Genomic DNA, 20,056 nt, shown 5'->3' with positions numbered 1-20,056 from the left:
AAAACAGTATTACAAAATTAAAAGGTAGAAATCATCGATTGACTTTTTGGGCAGTGCTGTTCTAATTTAGCCATGCAACATCTTAACACAACAGTTTCTCTTCCCAAGCATAACATAGGCTCTCGTTCAAACAGCTCCCGACTGAATCAACCTTAGCGATGGCGGTATGAGCCTACGAGGGATAAAAGGAGGCGCCAGCTGATTACAACAACAGTACATTATACTCCCACGGCTCAATTGGGAGAGTGCCCCCTTTGAAAGGTGCTCCTAAGAGTCCAGCTCACGATGTGGCACTGTTGAGACGCTCTGAAAAGAGTGAAGTATTTCATTTCAGCGCCTGGGCTACTCCTTTAGAATTGACGTATCTTACAAATTTCGCGTAATATAAGGCATCCGCCGATCCTTATGAGCGCTTACTATGAAGCCCGTTTGACAGGAAATGCATGATGCAACAAAATAAGCCACCGTGATATTATCATCAGTAATATTAGCAAGAACATTTTATACGTTATTCATAAAGTACATACGTCGCAATGTGAGCAAGTTCAGGTTTCGTCATAAGATGATATAACAGCCTTAGAGCTGCGTATTTTTGTACAAGGCTTAATTTTTTTTTACTGGGTGGTGTTTGAATGGGCCCAGGGAAGCTGTGACGGTTGGTCGTCAGTTTTCTGACTGTTCTGAATTAGCCAGCAACGAATTCTATGAAAGTGATGCCTAGGTGTCTTAACATATGTTCTATCATTCTCTCCCTTCTCCTTGTCAATATTTTTCGTGTGTTGCTCTCCTCATTTATCATCAGTCCACATAATTTTGCAACATCCTTCTGGAGCAGCACATTTGAAACGCATTGATCCTGTTCTTTTCTGGTTTTGCCACAGTCCATGACTCATTGATCTACACCAAACGCACATTCTCAGAAATTTCATCCTCAAATAACGCCGAAGTTTCATACTAATAGATTTCTTCCGGCCAAGAATGCCCTCTTCGCCAGGTTATTTCTTATGTCCTCCTTGCTTCGTTCGTCATGTGCAGTTCTACTCCAGGTATGGCAACGCTTCACTCCCAAATTTTGATGTTAAGTTCGCTGCTAATTTCGCTTCTGCTACTTCTCACTACTGTCGCATTTCTTCAGTTTACTCTCAATTCATAGTGTGTGCTAATTAGACTGTTCATTACACTCAGCAGGTCTTGAAACTCTTGCTCACTTGCACTCAACAATTTCATCAGCGAATCTTTCATAGATATCCTTTCACTTTAAATTTTAATTCCACTCCTGAACATTTATTTTCCTTGATTGCTTCTTTGATGTGTAGGGTGAACAGTCGGGTTCGAGAAAATGCATGCGTGTATTACACTTTTTCTAATCCGAACACTTCATTGTTGCGCTTACATTTTTTTGTGTCTTGGTACGTGCACATATTGTGTTTTAACCATCCTTGCCTACAGCCTACAACGATTTTACTGAGAATTTCGAACATTTTGTATCATTTTACATTTTACGACGCTACTTCCGGGTAAAAAAATCGTATGTAACTATTCCGATTGTTACAAGCCTCGCCCCTATTATCAAGGACATAGTCAGAACGCCCCTTCTGGTGCCTTTTTCATTCCCTAAAGTCAGACTGATCGACATGTAAGACATCCTCAACCTTAGTAGCGTGAACTCGTTTGAAACCCATGGCTCTGCCGCCAAATACCCTTGGGCCACTGTCAGGTGGTGAGCGTCTTTTGGGTGTTGCTACCGTCCTTATATTGCCGCGCTCCCTTCTATGACACTTACACGGCGCTAGAGCGATCACCTGTTGTAACGATTGAAAAGAAAAAGAAGAATGCCGAAGGTGAACTGTTATTACAGTGTTCGCTACCAATCCGGTACACGGTGCGTTTTATAAAACGCCCTGTCCACGAAACGAAATGCCAGGTTCTATCAATACTGCAGTTTATGAGGGTAGGTCTCTTCACTTTCCTGGCATCACTGACTTGGTTTGCTTACCTCGCGACTTCTATGGTTGTCTCGTAACTCTCGTCCTGCTAGGCTTCTTGTCCATACAAGAGCAGCTTTAGACTTACAAACAACAAACTGCGCTACGTTGAAGTGGTAGGGAGGGAGAAAATCCAGTCCTACGAAACAAAGTTATCAAAACGTAGGATGCCACTTGAGTTTTATTCATTAATGTTTAGCCGTAATCAAGGACGCAAGAAACAGCCTGATTATGTCAATTCATTAAATCAAATCCTGCGGAAGGAACCGTGTACAGAGCACCGCAATGAGACACAATTTAATGATTCACAGTATTACAAGATATTTAGGATTTCACACGACCGTTCACCGAGTCACATTTCAGCACTGCAGTCGATTATCGGTAACTCGTCACACTACCCCGTCCAAAGTGCATGTTGCCTTTGTTCATACCTGATGTAAAGCTTCTAGTGAATTGTTATACACAAACGTTTTCCGAGACACTGTTAACTGCGACGAATAATTATCAGCATCGCATTCCACTTGACCTTCCCGACACGTGTTGTCTCGCTCGAGCCTGGTAGACGACTCGTAGTGTTTTGACAGGAACTGTTCGGCGCCCGAATATTAAGTGCGCGCTTCTGATTGGTTCGTCATCTTCACCAACAACGACTAAGCTAAAATGTTTTTCTCGTTTAAATTTTTATTATAGTTAATGAACTTAGGAAATTATTATTAATCTTTCATCAGTTCAACTAATGTTGACAGGATGGCTGGAGGAGCATAGCAGTGTTCAAATAATAAATATTAACTAACAGTATTGTGCTGCTTCGCGCCACGATCAGTATGTGATTCTTGACTGTCTATATGGTACTCCAGCGTGATACAGTCACCACTGGCAAGTGCGTTCCCATGCTCTGAAACCATCTCCCAAACAATTCAATGCATGGGACTCTCCTTACCTCCGTGCTACTGAATGTACTTGTCTGACTGGGCCGGCCGGTGTGGCCGAGCGATTCTAGGCGTTTCAGTCTGGAACCGCGCGACCGCTACGGTCGCAGGTTCGAATCCTGCCTCGGGCATGGCTGTGTGTGATGTCCATATGTTAGTTAGGTTTAAGTAGTTCTAAGTTATAGCGGACTGATGACTTCAGATGTTAAGTCCCATAGTGCTCAGAGCCATTTGAACCATTTTTGTCTGACTGGGAACAAGAAGTAGTAAAAATGTAACGTGGGCAATAAATGTGTCACAGAAGGCAGCTCATAGCGGCTATATACGGACGGTAACGAAACAAAAATAAAGTAAACTCCGTCCGAACAGGCCTTGGAAGGCCCAGCGGTACCGACCGGCCGCCGTGTCAACCTATCATCCCCGGTGCGTCACTGGATGCGGATACGGAGGGGCATGTGGCCAGCACACCGCTCTTCCGACCGTTGTCAGTTTTAGTGACCGGAGCCGCTACTTCTCAGTCAAGTAGCTCCTCAGTTTGCCTCACAAGGACTGAGTCTACCCCTCTTGCCAACAGAGCTCGGCAGACCGGACCGCCACCCATCCAAGTGCTAGCCCAGCCTGACAGCGCTTAACTTCGTTGATCTGACGGAACCGGTGTTACCACTGTGGCAAGGCCGTTGGCACATGTACGGACGGTAGCAGGAACCAAAACAAATTCCGGCCGCGGTGGTCTCGCGGTTCTAGGCGCTCAGTCCGGAACCGCGCGACTGCTACGGTCGCAGGTTCGAATCCTGCCTCGGACATGGCTGTGTGTGATGTCCTTAGGTTAGTTAGTTTTAAGTAGTTCTAAGTTCTAGGGGACTGATGACCACAGATGTTGAGTCCCATAGTGCTCAGAGCCATTTGCCAAAACAAATTCTCCACTCAGACTATGGCCGAGGAGGTCTCGGCCGAGAGTTTGTGGATTGTAAACCACTTCACGCGGCTGGAAGCTTGAGGGAATTTTATCACTACATATCACTATTCTTACCAATGCAGTTGCGCGGGCCGCCACTGAAGGGCACGTAGGCGAAGGGGTGCCTCCCCTGCACCCTATCCGGCAGGAAGTTGTCCGGGTCGAAGCGCTCCGGATCCGGCCAGTGGTCGGGGTCACGGTGGGCGTGGTAGATGTGCAGCGTCAGTGTGGTCCCCTCCGGGATGTTGTAGCCGGCTGACAACAAGAATAAGAGGTAGGCTTACACTACGCCTAGAGGGGAGTTTATGATAAAGAATTTACCTCCTCAATATTAACTATATTTTTTACTCTTCATAGGCTGTGCTTTTAAATGCTGAGCTATCAGTTATTAGCATTATGCCCCACCTTTAAGAGCTTACCAAGAGAGTATGTAGTGCGATAAAACTGCCCTTAGGTTTTTGCTATCGTCACCAACTACGTCATTAGGGCCAGAACACAAATTCGGATTTGAGAAGGTTATTATTTTGATGCTAACGATCCAAGAATATTTCCTAAGCAGTTTAGGGATTGAGCAGAAATCCAAAATTTGGATGGTTGGGCGGTGATTCGATCTGTCGTAAGCATTGTGCCACCCTAATCGATGAATGTGGTGGAAAATGGCTTCTGGTAGTTGTAAGTTATTCAACCCAGCGCTAAAATCTCTAAGGTTTCACAACTGAACGCTCGAGCACATCTCGAAATTGCCAGCAATCTTCGTTGTCGTCTCCTACTCATACACAATTGCAATACGGTACACAGTTTCAATACCTAGATGGTTCATATCAGGAAAATTATTAAAAACATGAAACGAGAAAGCAAGAGTCTAATTTTAATAGATAAATAATAATAATCCACTAACAACGCTGTAATTCTGAACGTTAGGGACAAAGACGGTATCGATTTGCACTGTGCATGCTATTCAACCGAATACTGTTGGATGTGAACTATATTTACACTAATTGTATATATCCACAGTATCGAGGAATGGCAGGTTGTTTCTAGATAAGCCCGTTATAAACACTCGTTTCTTACCAGGTAAGTATCAAGTTACAGGGGAAGTGGGTTCTTTTATTCTCCAAATCTTTCAGTCCTTTCTCTTAAGGGGCTCCGGAAAGGCTCAAAATCATGAAAAGTTCAATTTTTACTTTTTTGCGTTTTCTGAATCTGCAGACTATTACCTTTTAATAGATATATAATTTATTCGATTCCGAAGACTACAACTATTTTTAATTTTTTTTTGAAATGTGTTCTACATGGGCGTGACCCACTGTGGCGCTGTTAAACTGCTGTCAAATGGTATTATTATTAACGTCCGTGTTCATCAGGTACATTTTAGTGATGTGAGATAAAGTATGTGTTGTGGCTAACCTGTGATGGTTCAATATATATCGCTGGTGTGATTGTCGATTGTTTCATGTTTATTTACTCTGTCGTTATCTCGAAAATATTCGTAATTAATTCTGTTTCTTGAGTCTCTGTTTTGTTGAAGTATAATAATGAGTAAAAGTAAAGTTATTAGAAATCCTCTGAAGGTTTTTAAGAAAAGGAGAAATGTTGGAAAGCCAAAGGTATGTGTTATTACTGTAAACAATAAAGACGATGAAAATCCCCAACATAGCTTGTGTCCCAAAGAAGAAGACAGTTGGTGTAAATATAACAAAGGATTGCTAACTGGTGAAGTGTACACTCATAAGCATAGTCTGCCTCATGCAATAATGGAGGTGATAAAACCTATTTTCAGAGACTTAGCAGCACCTGAACTGTTGAAAAAGTGTATTCACGGAAAAACTCAAAACCCCAATGAAAGTGTAATAGTGTTATATGGTCGAGAATCCCCAAGATTGTATTTGTTGGAATAGAAACACTTCACTTTGGTGTGTATGATGCTGTTGCGACTTTCAATGATGGCAACATTGTAAGGTGCAAGGTATTTAGAAATATGGGAATGAAGATAGGTTCTAACATGGTACGAGCGATGCTTGCTTTAGACAAGGAACGCCTTCGGGCTGCAGACAGGGCTGTAAAGACTAGAAATACAAGCAAGAGTAAACAGGAGGAGGAACGAGAGGAAGCTGGAGGAGGAGTTTGCAGAGGATGAAGATAATCCATCCTATGGACCTGGAATGCACTAAAAAGTTAATCCAATCTTTGTCGCTCGATTCCCAAAACTTTTATTTTCTCATACTAATTACATGTTTCCTAAGGATCTTCCAAACATATTTGTTTCAAACTTTCAGTAAATGTTACACAGTACCTTCTGCATAATTTAATACAGCCTTTTTCCAAAAAAACTGTATATTTTTGAATATATAAATAAAAAATTGCAAAAAATGTTGTGAATTTTCATTACAATTGAAAAAAAATCATCTTTAATAACTGAACTAAAATTTTGTAAAATCCCTGTGTTAAGTTGTAGCCCATATTCCAATAAATAATCTGTAAAAAGTTCAACTTCCTACCTCAAATACTTTGTGAGGAAAGATGTAATTTATAAGCGTTATTTTAACATTGCAAGTGTAGGGCGTTCCGGAGCCCCTTAAGCATTGTAACTTTCTTCATACTTGCGGTATTTTACTAAAGTGTGTAAAGGAATAGAGCAATAAGTTTGTTATAAACTTCATGAAGCTAGGAAATTTTCGCTGTCTTACACAGATGCCCTTCATGTAATGTAGATCATCAATATACCAGGTACTCCAACATGCTATAAATAAATAGCTATCGAAAGAAACATTATAACTACGTATCTTTAAGAGCAGAGAAATGCATGAGATCATATGTGTACCGCAGCTGTCATATGTCATTGCAAAATGAACATAATCTGCACACGCTTTGTAGTCAGTGCTAGTTCCAGATATTTTGCCTGTTTCGTCCCTCCCCCCCCCCCCTCCCTCCCGCTTACAATTCTCATACCTACTGCCTCAATTAACAATTCTGAATTACCATAGCATATTGCCATAATGGATAACACAACAATTATAAACAATATACATACGTACATCATGGAAAATACAGCAGTTATAAGGCAAGAGCAGTTGGTGCAGAAATTTTACGAGAGTTAGTGATGAGAAACATAAACAGCAGAACAGTTCGAAGTAATCGAAGTATTAAAGTTACGGGGATTGAAGAAACAATAAGAGAAATGAGGCAAGACATAGGCTACTGTATGAAAGTTTAATCGTTACATTACGCCAATAATTTTTAACAGTTAAATGTATATGACACCAGTAATGACTAGGACGCAAAATCCATGGTTTAAATTTTTTCAAAAATAAATCACGGGAGTCCCACAATTGTTTCAGAAACCTTTGCTAAAAGACGAAGGGAAAAGCAAACAACAGACGTTGAACATATTTCAATACATAAACTGATTTCATTTACTAATTGTAAGAACTGATGAATTTATGTGACGGAAATTAAAATTAACGGATAGGGTATTCTGAAGACTAATAACCTCTTTTAGACTGTATGTATAATGTAGCACCTCTTAATGTTCTACTGGAAACGTTAACGAGTGTAACCAAACACATGTATTTCTTCCTTTGACGTAAGAACAACGTTTTATTAATGTAGTACCATGAAAAAACTAAACTGGTAACTTGCTTTGTGAGGAATCGTTGATATCTACAGTTTCCAAAGAGTAACGAGCACGAGTTTTATAAATAAAATCGCTTTCCGCCGTTTACCTTCTTAAGGGTACAGCGGAAACGATAAAATGAAGCATCCGTCATCATTAAAGCCTACTCTTGCTTATTATTCGAACTGGCACTGACGCTGATCGATATACACTGTAAGACAAAAAGAATAACGCACCGCGAAGGAGTTATCCAAATACGCCAAAACAACTACTGACGGAAAATGCAAAACTTTAAATTTTGGCGGCCGATGGATGAATGGGTGACGCTGCAGCGCAGTTTGAGACAGTGATAGTAAACAGGGAACATGTCGATTCCAGGGCATAAGGTCTTTGCACATTTCATTACTTTTGCTCAGTAGGACCGTAACGGTACCTCGCAGGCAGGCTTGTGAACAATAGGCGCAGATGTCAGCATTTCAGAGAGGACGTGTAGCTGGTTTGAGTAATCGACGAATCGCTCAGCATTTGAGTAGGAGAGATGTCCCTGTTCGACGATATTGGCAGGAATGGGTGACCCATGGCAGAGTACAGAAAATTCATCATTATCATCGACCCGGCGTGCACTGTAGCATCAGTAGTCTGAAGGACCATTCACAGATGTCTCTCAGAAAGGCAGCTGAGCTCCTTGCGCCGACTACCCCCTTACGCCAACTATCATTCGGCTCTGTACACCAAGAAGGTCGTCTGCAGTGGTGTCGAGCACATTCGGCCTGGAATCTCATTTACTGGAGTAGAACAGTCTTCTGTGATGAGTCCCGCCTCGAAATGAACTCCTATGACCAGCTAAGGCATGTCTAGGCAGGCATATGAAAGAACGCAAAATCCACAAGTTTGGCAAAGTTTTACAGAAGTTCGAAATATGGAGCGTACTTCAATCCGAGATGCTTTTAATAATTTCCACAACGAAATTCTGTGTCGAAAACCCAAAGAGATTCTGGTGATTCATAAAGCATACCGGTGGCAAGACACAATCAATACCTTCACTGCGCGATAACAACGGTGAAGTCACTGATGACAGTGCCACTAAAGCAGATTTATCAAACACTGTTTTCCGAAATCCTTCACCAAAGAGGACGAAGTAAATATTCCTGAACTCCAATCAAGAACAACTGCCAAGATGAGAAACATAGAAGTAGATATCCTCGGTGTAACAAAGCAGCTTAAATCACTTAATAAAGGCAGTCCAGATTGTATACCAGTCAGGTTCCTCTCAGAGTATGCTGATAAAATAGCTCCATATTTAGCAATTATATACAACCACTCGCTCACAGAAGGATACGTACCTAAAGACTGGGATATTCCTCAAGTCACACCAATACCCAAAAAGGGATGTAGGAGTAATCCGCTGAATTACAAGCCTATTTCACTAACGTCGATTTGCAGTAGGGTTTTAGAACATAGACTCTATTCGAACATTATGAAGTACCTCGAAGAAAACGATTTATTGACGTATAGTCAGCACGGATTCAGAAAACATCGTTCTTGTGAAACACAACTAGCTCTTTATACTCATGAAGTAATAAGTGCTATCGACTGAGGATGTCAAAATATTTCCTTATTTTTAGATTTCCAGAAGGCTTTCGACACCGTTCCTCACAAGCGTCTTCTAATCAAACTGCGTTCCTACGGAGTATCGCCTCAGTTGTGCGACTGGATTCGTGATTTCCTGTCAGAAAGGTCACAGTTCGTGGTAATAGACGGAAAGTCATCGAGTAAAACACAAGTAATATCCGGCGTTCCCCACGGAAGTGTTGAAGCCCCTCTATTCTTTCTGATCTACATTAACGACATAGGAGACAATCTGAGTAGCCGTCTTACATTGTCTGCAGATTATGCTGCCATTTACCGTCTTGCAAAGTCATCAGATGATAAAAACGACTTGCAAAATGAATTAGATAAGATATCTGTATGGTGCGGAAAGGTGCAATTGACCCTGAATAATGAAAAGTGCAAAGTTATTCACATGAGTACTAAAAGAAATCAGCTAAATTTCGATTACGCGATAAGCTGAGGGCTGTAAATCAACTAAATACTTAGGGATTACAATTACAAATAACCTAAATTGGAAAGATCACATAGATAATATTGTGGGTAGAGCAAACCAAACACTGCGATTCATTGTCAGAACACTTAGAAGGTGCAACAGGTCTACCAAAGAGACTGCTTACTCTACGCTTGTCCGCCCTATTTTGGAGTACTGCTGTGCGGTGTGGGATCCGCATCAGGTGGGACTGACGGATGACATCGAAAAAGTACAAAGAAGGGCAACTCGTTTTGTATTATCGCGAAATAGGGGAGACAGTGTCACAGACATGATACGTGGAGTGGCAAACATTAAAACTAAGGCGTTTATCACTGTGACGGGATCTTCTCATGAAATTTCAATCACTAGTTTTCTCCTCCGATTGCGAAAACATTCTGTTGGCACCCACCTACATAGGGAGAAATGATCATTACGATAAAATAAGAGAAATCGGGGCTCGCACGGAAAAATTTAAGTGCTCGTTTTTCCCGCGTGCCGTACGAGAGTGGAACGGTAGAGAGGCAGTATGAAGGTGGTTCACTGAACCCTCTGACAGGCATTTTTTTGTGAATAGCAGAGTAATCACGTACATCCTGACTCTCACCTGCCATACGGGCCGGTAACCTAGAGTGATGGTTTGGGGCGCCATCTCTTCCGTGACACCGTTACAGCACAGCGATATGTCGGCTACGCCCTGTTTTGCTGCCCTTCATGACAAGCCATCCCGGGCTTACATTTCGGCAAAATAATGTCCAAGCGCACACCATGAGAGTTTCTACTGCTTGTCTTCATGTTTGCCAAACCCTACCTGGGATAGTAAAGTAACTGGATCTCTCCCCAATTCAGAATGTTTGGAGGATTATGGGAAGGACGCTTCAACCAACTTGGGATTTTGTCAATCTAAAGTGCCAATTGGACAAAATTTGGCACGGTATACCTGAGGAGGACATCCAACAACTCTATCATCAATGTAAAGTCGAATAATTGCTTGCTTACGAACCAGAGGTGGTTCCACTCGTTACTGACTTGGCCTTGAATAAATAATCCAATTTTTCTGAAATTGTAATGATTTGTTCGCCATAGTGTATTGTGTTTAATGATACAATGAAAGATCTATACATTCGACTTCAGAATTATTACTGAGATCAGTCCTGCCACTAATGTACTAACAAATGCATTTAAGTCCTTATAGAAATTACGACTTTCGCTGGTGAAGTGTGAATAAGTTGAACCAGTTATCCACGGGCAGTACGAAAATAGTTTCCACTACCATAACCTATTATTTTGTCAAACACATTCTCGCTTATACGGATTAAAGAACCTGCAGAATGTAAGTCGAGATCCGATTCAGATATTAAAGTTAACAATTCACTGGTATTTCAATTAAGCATCTACGCAGTCAATATATTCTCAATTTTTGCATGTATTCCGTTCAATACATGAATTACAAATATACTTGTATAATATTATATAATAGTAAATACTAGTCTGGTCATAAAACTACTAACAACACAAGCAGATGGAGAGCCCACTCTATTGATATTTATTGGATATCTTCCCAATATATGGCGGTTCCTATATTTCTTCGTTCTAGAAAGACGCCTAGTTTGCCTACATGGTGGAAAGACCATGTAGTTCGTGCACAATGTTGCCGTTTATTCATTTGAACGACGGGACACATAGCATGCGTTACTGCCTCCCAATTACAACAAATTGTTTTTATATTACGTTAGATACACCTGCATGGCCAGCTGCTGAAGTAGAGTTGGATTGTTCGAACAAAGGCTGCGCCGTTATGTTTCGTCGTTGTGAAATGTACCACAAACTAGACAGATTGTAGGCATAGAGTTCTTTTCATTGTATTTTGTAGCCGTATTGAGTCTTCTCTTAAAATAAAGCTCAGTTGTTGAGGTGTTGATAACGGAACTTAGCAGTCTCTAATGATACGCATGTCTACGGGTATGTGTTGTCGTTGAGGTTGGTCTCCTCCCTCCTTTTCAGTTCATATTAAGGACAATACTTACACAAGCTCTCACCATTACACGATACAGCAACATCTCACTTACTGGGATATTTCACTGACTAGTAGTCATAAAATACCCCAAGAAACGCGGGGGCAGAAATTTTCGTCATTGTTAGGTGTATCACAATTCAGATAGATTGTAGGCGTAGAGTTCTCTCATCAGATTTTGTAGCTTTATGCAGTCTTGTCTTAGAAACCTCAACTTCCAACAAAGGAGAACACAATCACGTTCATTGGTCTCTCACTGAAGTGGAGAACATTTCGATGACAAATGCTCAAGACTAGTTAAGGCAGTCGTAACCGAGTGTTAACTATTCTTATCGACAAAATGCTAACTGAAAAGAAACTGGAACGGCAGGATAAAAGTTACATGCCCGCATCTCGTGGTCGTGCGGTAGCGTTCTCGCTTCCCACGCCCGGGTTCGATTCCCGGCGGGGGTCAGGGATTTTCTCTGTCTCGTGATGGCTGGGTGTTGTGTGATGTCCTTAGGTTAGTTAGGTTTCAGTAGTTCTAAGTTCTAGGGGACTGATGACCATAGATGTTAAGTCCCATAGTGCTCAGAGCCATTTGAACCATAAAAGTTACATTGCTCCGAGTATAATGGAGTTATTCTGTTATGAAACTTGTTTACTACTTATTGTAATTACACGTACGTTAAACTGAAGCTTCGAATTTTAAAGAGCTAATTAATTTGAATAACAGCTTCATGCAAATACAGTCGTCTTAAGTCACCTAATGTACATACCTATTTGTACATCTTGAGTGGCCCTGCGTTGGATGAAAGGCACACTTGGATAAATTCTCAAGGATTCCTTGATGACCATTTCGAGATATTTCATGTTATTCAGATCCTGCATTGTCGGTGCTCTCTGCTCGTCTTGGAATATGTCTTTCAGCTCGGCGTAAACTCTCTCCTGCAAACAGAGAAACACGTTATCGTAACGTCCGCAGCCGCTTCGGCACGCTGTCAAGCTGTCTGATAACACCCACCTGTACATCTGGATGGTGCCCCAGCAGGATGAGAACCCAGGACATGCCAACTGTGGTCGTGTCGTGACCCTACGACAGACATTGCTCTTAATGCGAGAGTTCGGAAGAATGGAACACATTTGAATAAGTGGTTAGTGCATTTTGCAAATTTAAACAATAGCGTTGACAGCAAGTATGCTAGACTAGGCCTTCACACTCCGAATTTCGTGGCACAGTTACGACGAAATTAAATTGCCAGATGTGCGGAACAGTAATTACGTTACAAAATAAACCCATCCCGTTGACCTTTACATTGAGTGAAGCCACATTACGCCCTTGGGATAGGGTGAGATGAACTTACGATGGATGGAAGGGGTATGACTACACAACCAGAGGTAGGAGGAGGTACATCCTACGCATTCTTTCACGCTACTTAATTAATATTCCTCACGAGGAAAATCATACTTTACATTATCATCACTAAGGCCAACAGAAGAGCTCATGGCACAAAATCACCGCGTCCAAAGAAACAGTGACGTCCCGACAGTTACAAAGTCGTTCTCGACAAACAACAATGAAATCAATGGTAATAATCTGCCTTCATGAACTTCGGTGTGGAGACTGTATAACTCTTGAAAAACGACGTGATTCCACGATCCTATGTTTTAAATTATTCTGCACTACTACCTTCAGACACCATTCATTTTCAAATGCATCTAACTAACGTACCAATCACCATAACAAAAGAAGAGAGCAAAGACGTTAAAGTGATATAACTACATTGGATACAGATTTAAACAAACGTATTAGTTACCTATAGCGACAGATGGGGACTCATCGTTGTCAGTTCCTTAAAAAAAATCGCATGCTAAGAATATTTGTGCACAGTCCTCTCGTCAACAGTAATCATCTAAAACATAAGGTATTTCACAGGCGAAGTGCTTTTGAGGACAATAACATTAAAACGCCACATCTAGCCAGAAATACCAGGGAAACGAACCATGTAATGTTTACAACAAATCATACTGTATTGACCTGTTCATATGATTGTCACATGTGCTTGAATGCGTGAGAAAATTTCAAATATCCGTCAGTAAAGAAAAGCTCATACTGTAACATTGATACGATTTTATAGTATACCTCTGTCGTATACGAACAGTTACGTGGGAGACGCGGATACTTATATACACTCCTGGAAATGGAAAAAAGAACACATTGACACCGGTGTGTCAGACCCACCATACTTGCTCCGGACGCTGCGAGAGGGCTGTACATGCAATGATCACACGCACGGCACAGCGGACACACCAGGAACCGCGGTGTTGGCCGTCGAATGGCGCTAGCTGCGCAGCATTTGTGCACCGCCGCCGTCAGTGTCAGCCAGTTTGCCGTGGCATACGGAGCTCCATCGCAGTCTTTAACACTGGTAGCATGCCGCGACAGCGTGGACGTGAACCGTATGTGCAGTTGACGGACTTTGAGCGAGGCCGTATAGTGGGCATGCGGGAGGCCGGGTGGACGTACCGCCGAATTGCTCAACACGTGGGGCGTGAGGTCTCCACAGTACATCGATGTTGTCGCCAGTGGTCGGCGGAAGGTGCACGTGCCCGTCGACCTGGGACCGGACCGCAGCGACGCACGGATGCACGCCAAGACCGTAGGATCCTACGCAGTGCCGTAGGGGACCGCACCGCCACTTCCCAGCAAATTAGGGACACTGTTGCTCCTGGGGTATCGGCGAGGACCATTCGCAACCGTCTCCATGAAGCTGGGCTACGGTCCCGCACACCGTTAGGCCGTCTTCGGCTCACGCCCCAACATCGTGCAGCCCGCCTCCAGTGGTGTCGCGACAGGCGTGAATGGAGGGACGAATGGAGACGTGTCGTCTTCAGCGATGAGAGTCGCTTCTGCCTTGGTGCCAATGATGGTCGTATGCGTGTTTGGCGCCGTGCAGGTGAGCGCCACAATCAGGACTGCATACGACCGAGGCACACAGGGCCAACACCCGGCATCATGGTGTCGGGAGCGATCTCCTACACTGGCCGTACACCACTGGTGATCGTCGAGGGGACACTGAATAGTGCACGGTACATCCAAACCGTCATCGAACCCATCGTTCTACCATTCCTAGACCGGCAAGGGAACTTGCTGTTCCAACAGGACAATGCACGTCCGCATGTATCCCGTGCCACCCAACGTGCTCTAGAAGGTGTAAGTCAACTACCCTGGCCAGCAAGATCTCCGGATCTGTCCCCCATTGAGCATGTTTGGGACTGGATGAAGCGTCGTCTCACGCGGTCTGCACGTCCAGCACGAACGCTGGTCCAACTGAGGCGCCAGGTGGAAATGGCATGGCAAGCCGTTCCACAGGACTACATCCAGCATCTCTACGATCGTCTCCATGGGAGAATAGCAGCCTGCATTGCTGCGAAAGGTGGATATACACTGTACTAGTGCCGACATTGTGCATGCTCTGTTGCCTGTGTCTATGTGCCTGTGGTTCTGTCAGTGTGATCATGTGATGTATCTGACCCCAGGAATGTGTCAATAAAGTTTCCCCTTCCTGGGACAATGAATTCACGGTGTTCTTATTTCAATTTCCAGGAGTGTACAAAGCGGTGCCTCATATGAGCACCGGTACAGACGCTTTTCGTACAAATGTCAAGACGTGTTTCGTCTACATAACATAACTGTTTGTATCATATATGTTTGGTACGTCATTGGTAAGCGACAAACATAGTGTCGAATCACGAACTTAATATCTTAGTGTATAAAACTGAAGAATGTGGGAAGTTGTACCTATATCTTTATTGTAACACAATGAGTTCACAACTATAGCATCACAACTACAAAACATCACAACATGAAAAAGGTATCAGAATTCAAGAACGGGGAAAACAAGCTTGTTAGATTTCGTAGATGAGCGGTGTCCGTATAGAAAGTAAATAAGGTAAAATATTTACAATGGATCAAATGTGAAACAAACAGCATTAGGAGGTCAAAGTGCACATCGTGTTGTGCGTGATCTATATCTATATAGTGCATAGTTTGTGTCTACGAGCATGTGTGTGTGTATGTGTGTGTGTGTGTGTGTGTGTGTGTGTGTGTGTGTGTGAGTGTGTGTGCGTAGTAGACACCATTTCGCAGAATATAATCATTATTTGAAACTGTTCAACAATTAACATATATTACTTCCAATAGATTAGGCTTACAAATCGTACAAGAAAACGGCTCACTTGGCAAATACATTCATGTGAAAAAAGTACTTTATTTCGTTTAGTGTAATAAAATTATGCTGGTATCAAAGTGGAAAGATAAAAAGAAATATAGTGGACGGGGTAAACATTTAAAAACAGAAACTTCTACACTAACAGTTAAAATGATCGCAGGGAATATAGAGTATGAGATTCGTAAAAAAAAACAGCGGGGGTAGCATAGAGTGGTGATATACATTGCTTAGGTTATATACGTTTGTCCTCTGTTGTTGATAAAGGCACAGAGGACGATATTGGAAATTATGATGATCGCGTGCGGCGTCACAATATGAGAATGCAAGACAATCCAGCACAGTGCCTTGCAGATATATGAGTGGCAAGCGATTTCTTTTAAGAAATTGAGTATGATGTTTTTCATTGATTCTTCAGGTATTTCTAGGTAGAAAAATTCTACATCTACATCTCCATCGACACGGATACTCTGCAAATCACATTTAAGTGCCTGGCAGACGGTTCATAGAACCACCTTCACAGTTCTCTATTATTCCAATCTCGTACAGCGCGCGGAAAGAATAAACACCAATATCTTTCAGTACGAGCTCTGATTTCCCTTATTTCATCGTGGTGATCGTTCCTCCCTATGTAGGTCGGTGTCAAAAAAATATTTTCGCATTCGGAGGAGAAAGTTGGTGATTGGAATTTCGTGAGAAGATTCCGTCGCAACGAAAAACGCCTTTCTTTTAACGATTTCCAACCCAAATCGTGTATCATTTCTGTGACACTCTCTCCGATATTTCGCGATAATACAATTCCATATTTAAGGTTGAATAATTGTTTTTTTCGACTTATAGAGCCATTTTAATGAAGAAAACTGAGTGCGTCTGGAAGGGGCACTAGTTCTGAGGTAACCAAAAATTATAAGCAAAGGTAAAATCCACTTCCATAGGGTATTGTGTATCATACTTATTTCATAGCGTCGAAATTACACTTTACCCAACGGACAAAAAATTAAGCTCAAGGAATAATTAAACTATAGAATATTACAGGTTAAATGGTTACAATGCTTAAGTCTGTGTGGTCTTGACATTGGCTGAGAAAATGTTAAGTGGATTGTATCTTTGTTTATAATGTTTGGTTACCAAAGAACTGGTGTTCCTTCAAGACGCTTGTCAGTTGTTTCCTGAAGATGGCCCAATAAGCCGGTAAAATAGCATGGAATAAACAAAAATCACTAGAACAAATACGGTGTGCCTTTTATTAAATCTTAAAAATGAGAAATATGTCTCCACATCTGTTACTATAGGTAACTACTATGTTCGTTTAACGCTGTATCGAATGTAGCTATATGACTTAAATGTTGTTGCTGTCTTATTATGCGCTTTGTACGTTTTTTTAGATTCACTTGAAAATTGAGAGTCTCTGAAACTAGCAGTACAAGTAAGGTAATCTAAAACACAACTTGTTGGAATCATGTCATTTCTCAAATTTAATGAGACTGTGGAGTCCATCCAGAAGAAAGTAAGGGAATTTTACGCTAACGTAATTTGAGTGGAACCTGTGTACAGGTCACAGGTAATAAAGTGAATTGCGAACGTCTACAAGCCCTGATCTTACTCTTCGATCATATTCTATAACCATATCATGCCCTCCTCATTTCATTTACATGTATTAAGACAGAAACATGAGCAAGGATGTCAGTTACACATATTGATAAATTAATATTGACCATTTTGAATTTTTACTCCTTTTTCCCGCTGATTGCCAAATGTTGTACTGCGTCACTTGGACCTAAAAAATACCAAGGAGAGGGATGTGCCGACCACCGTTTAATGTATTAACAACATCGTGTGCCGAAACCGGTCTTGTAAACGCTGACTTTTATGCCTGTTTTTTGTTCCGTCGAAGCAAATAGTTACACAAATGTACCGTTACGTTACACATTTGCAGTCGCAATACTCGAAGATGTCTATGATAGTGAAAGTCATACTGTTCTCATAAGGAGTTTCCATGCACTCGATAATCCCACATTAACATCCGACTCTATATGAAAAAAGAATCATAAATGTCCATTTTTGTGTCACCATTGCGTGATAGATGTGCAGTCGCAGTACACTGCGCTATCTATCATTCAAAAGGTCGTTCTGTTCTCGTAAGGACTTTACATGTACCTAATGAGCTCTCACGTTAATATCCGACACTACATGTGGCTTCAGCTGCCTGAGTGTGCACTCATGTGTGTGTGAGTTGCGTCTGCGTGAGTGTGTGTACTTGTATTTGTTGTCCATTTTTGACGAATTTTTTTTTGGTGACAGTCTTTTTGTTGTGCCTCTCTGCAACTCAACATCTCCGCTATATGGTGAGTAGCAACTATACTTTTCATAATATTATTACACTCCATCCTAGATTTTCCATTGTTTGACGATATGACAAAAATTAGTATAAATATTCCTTTTTTGAGCGATGCTAACTTTCATTACGAAATGTTGGACTGGTAATGGTCAAAAGATGCGACTGGAATCTCGAGATAATTTTATTAGTAATGGTGTATGTTAACGAGTCAGAAGAAAATACTCGTATTTGCGTAAAAACTGCTTCACTATTTCCTCAGCATGGTGAGAAACATCACAGCTGAAGGAATGGTGTTCCATACCTTTTGAATAATTTACAACAATGATACTTGTTTTCAATCTTGGTGTTTTGAGTTGATGTGCGATTGTCTGAAAACTCTGTGCTGGTAACTGTATTCTGTAGATAACTTCCCACCGGCAGAACGGGCTCACCTCAAACATAAAAGTGTCCACTTCCTCCTGCAGCTCTTTGTCAGTTAGTTTCTGCCCATCCTCAGACTCGACGAGGAGCATGTCCAAGAAGGCCACACGCCGCTTTCTCCCTGCGAACATTGACATCACAACAGAGGTGATGCACACAATGCAACAACAATAAGAAGCCTCCCTGTTCAATCAAAGTCACATACCAAGATCATCGTACTGTGCCGCCTTTTCGTCACCTTTTTGGGTCTTTCTCGACTGCTTTTTCTGTTGAATGACCTGCAAAAGAAACCAGGTGATTATGCACTCGGCAGTGATACAGTGGAGTTGTAAAGCAGATTACCAGTATCTAATTCCCATTATGAGCCATGTCGATATCAATGAAATATAATTCTATGACAGTTGTTGTTGTGGACATTTTTCCGAAGACTGGTTTGACGCACTGTAACCTGCGCAAGCCTCTCCATCTCCGAATAACTGCTGCAATTCATATCCAATCCAAAACCCGTCCGCACAGTTTCAATTCTGCCAGTATCTCGCCTCCTACCTTCCAAATTTCACAGCAGCTGTCCTGCGAAACTTGCAGAACTAGCACTCCTGGAAGAAAGGATATTGCGGAGACATGGTATAGCCACAGCCTGGGGGACGTTTCCAGAATGAAATTTTCACTCTAAAGTGAGGAAAAGATTCCGAGTTAGAGTCTCGGTCCAGCACACAGTTTTAATCCGCCTGAAAGATTCATATCACCGCACACTCATCCGCAGGGTGAAAATTTCATTCTGGCATGTGGAATGTTTTTTCACGGCTGGCTTCCCCAAGGATATCAGCTGTTCTTCGTCTGCCCCTGGGCCCTTGTATCGACTTAGGTCTTTCAGCGCTCCGCCAAATTCTTTTTGCAATATCATATCTCTCATACTATCTTCATCTACAACCTCTCGCCTCCCTATAAAATTGTCTACAAGTTCGTTTCCACTGTACATTCCTTCTATCTCTTCATTCACCTTTCAGCTTTCTTTTCTTTGCTTAGTACTGGTTTTCCATCTGACCTCTTGAGTTTCTTACAGCTGCTTGTCCTCTCTCCAAAAACCTCTTAAATTTTCCTAAGGGCGGTATTTATCTTTCCCGCAGTTCGCTAGACATACTCTTGTCCTCTAGCCATTTATGTTTACTTATTTTGCACCTTTTTAGAATATTGGTGTGGCCAGTTTCACTTGTATTTTCATACACACACCAAAAAAAGTTTTGCATCACCCCGGTGACCAGAACTCCTGAAGATAGACGTTGACTGTGGATATTGTATCACAGACACAGTCCCTTTGACTGATCAGAGATGTCATTAAACCCGCCCAGAGATGTAAACAACCATGCATGAGCATCGCCTAATAGACAGAGGGGGTCCGACAGCCGATCAGTTCCAGTCATTCCAACAGGAAGGAGGTACACGGCTCGTGTTGTCTGTAGTTCAACCACGCCTAGACGGTCAATACCGCGGTTCGATCGCGGCCGTATTGTTAC

General features: G+C 42.1%; 1 protein-coding gene across 1 annotated transcript in view; it reads right to left on the bottom strand.

The window, feature by feature from the left end:
* The window catches only part of LOC126199580 (uncharacterized), a 366,050-nt gene that overhangs the window by 160,653 nt on the left and 185,341 nt on the right, over positions 1-20,056 (bottom strand). The window contains exons 7-11 of the mRNA XM_049936504.1: positions 18,748-18,820; positions 18,554-18,663; positions 12,580-12,648; positions 12,335-12,503; positions 3,945-4,124 (exon numbers count right to left, since the gene is read on the bottom strand). Coding sequence (XP_049792461.1) covers positions 3,945-4,124; positions 12,335-12,503; positions 12,580-12,648; positions 18,554-18,663; positions 18,748-18,820 — 601 coding nt within the window. The remainder of the gene's footprint in view (positions 1-3,944; positions 4,125-12,334; positions 12,504-12,579; positions 12,649-18,553; positions 18,664-18,747; positions 18,821-20,056) is intronic.

This window comes from Schistocerca nitens, chromosome 8, assembly GCF_023898315.1.
Source record: "Schistocerca nitens isolate TAMUIC-IGC-003100 chromosome 8, iqSchNite1.1, whole genome shotgun sequence".
Lineage (NCBI taxonomy): Eukaryota > Metazoa > Arthropoda > Insecta > Orthoptera > Acrididae > Schistocerca > Schistocerca nitens.
This window is presented reverse-complemented; position numbering and strand designations above follow the sequence as displayed.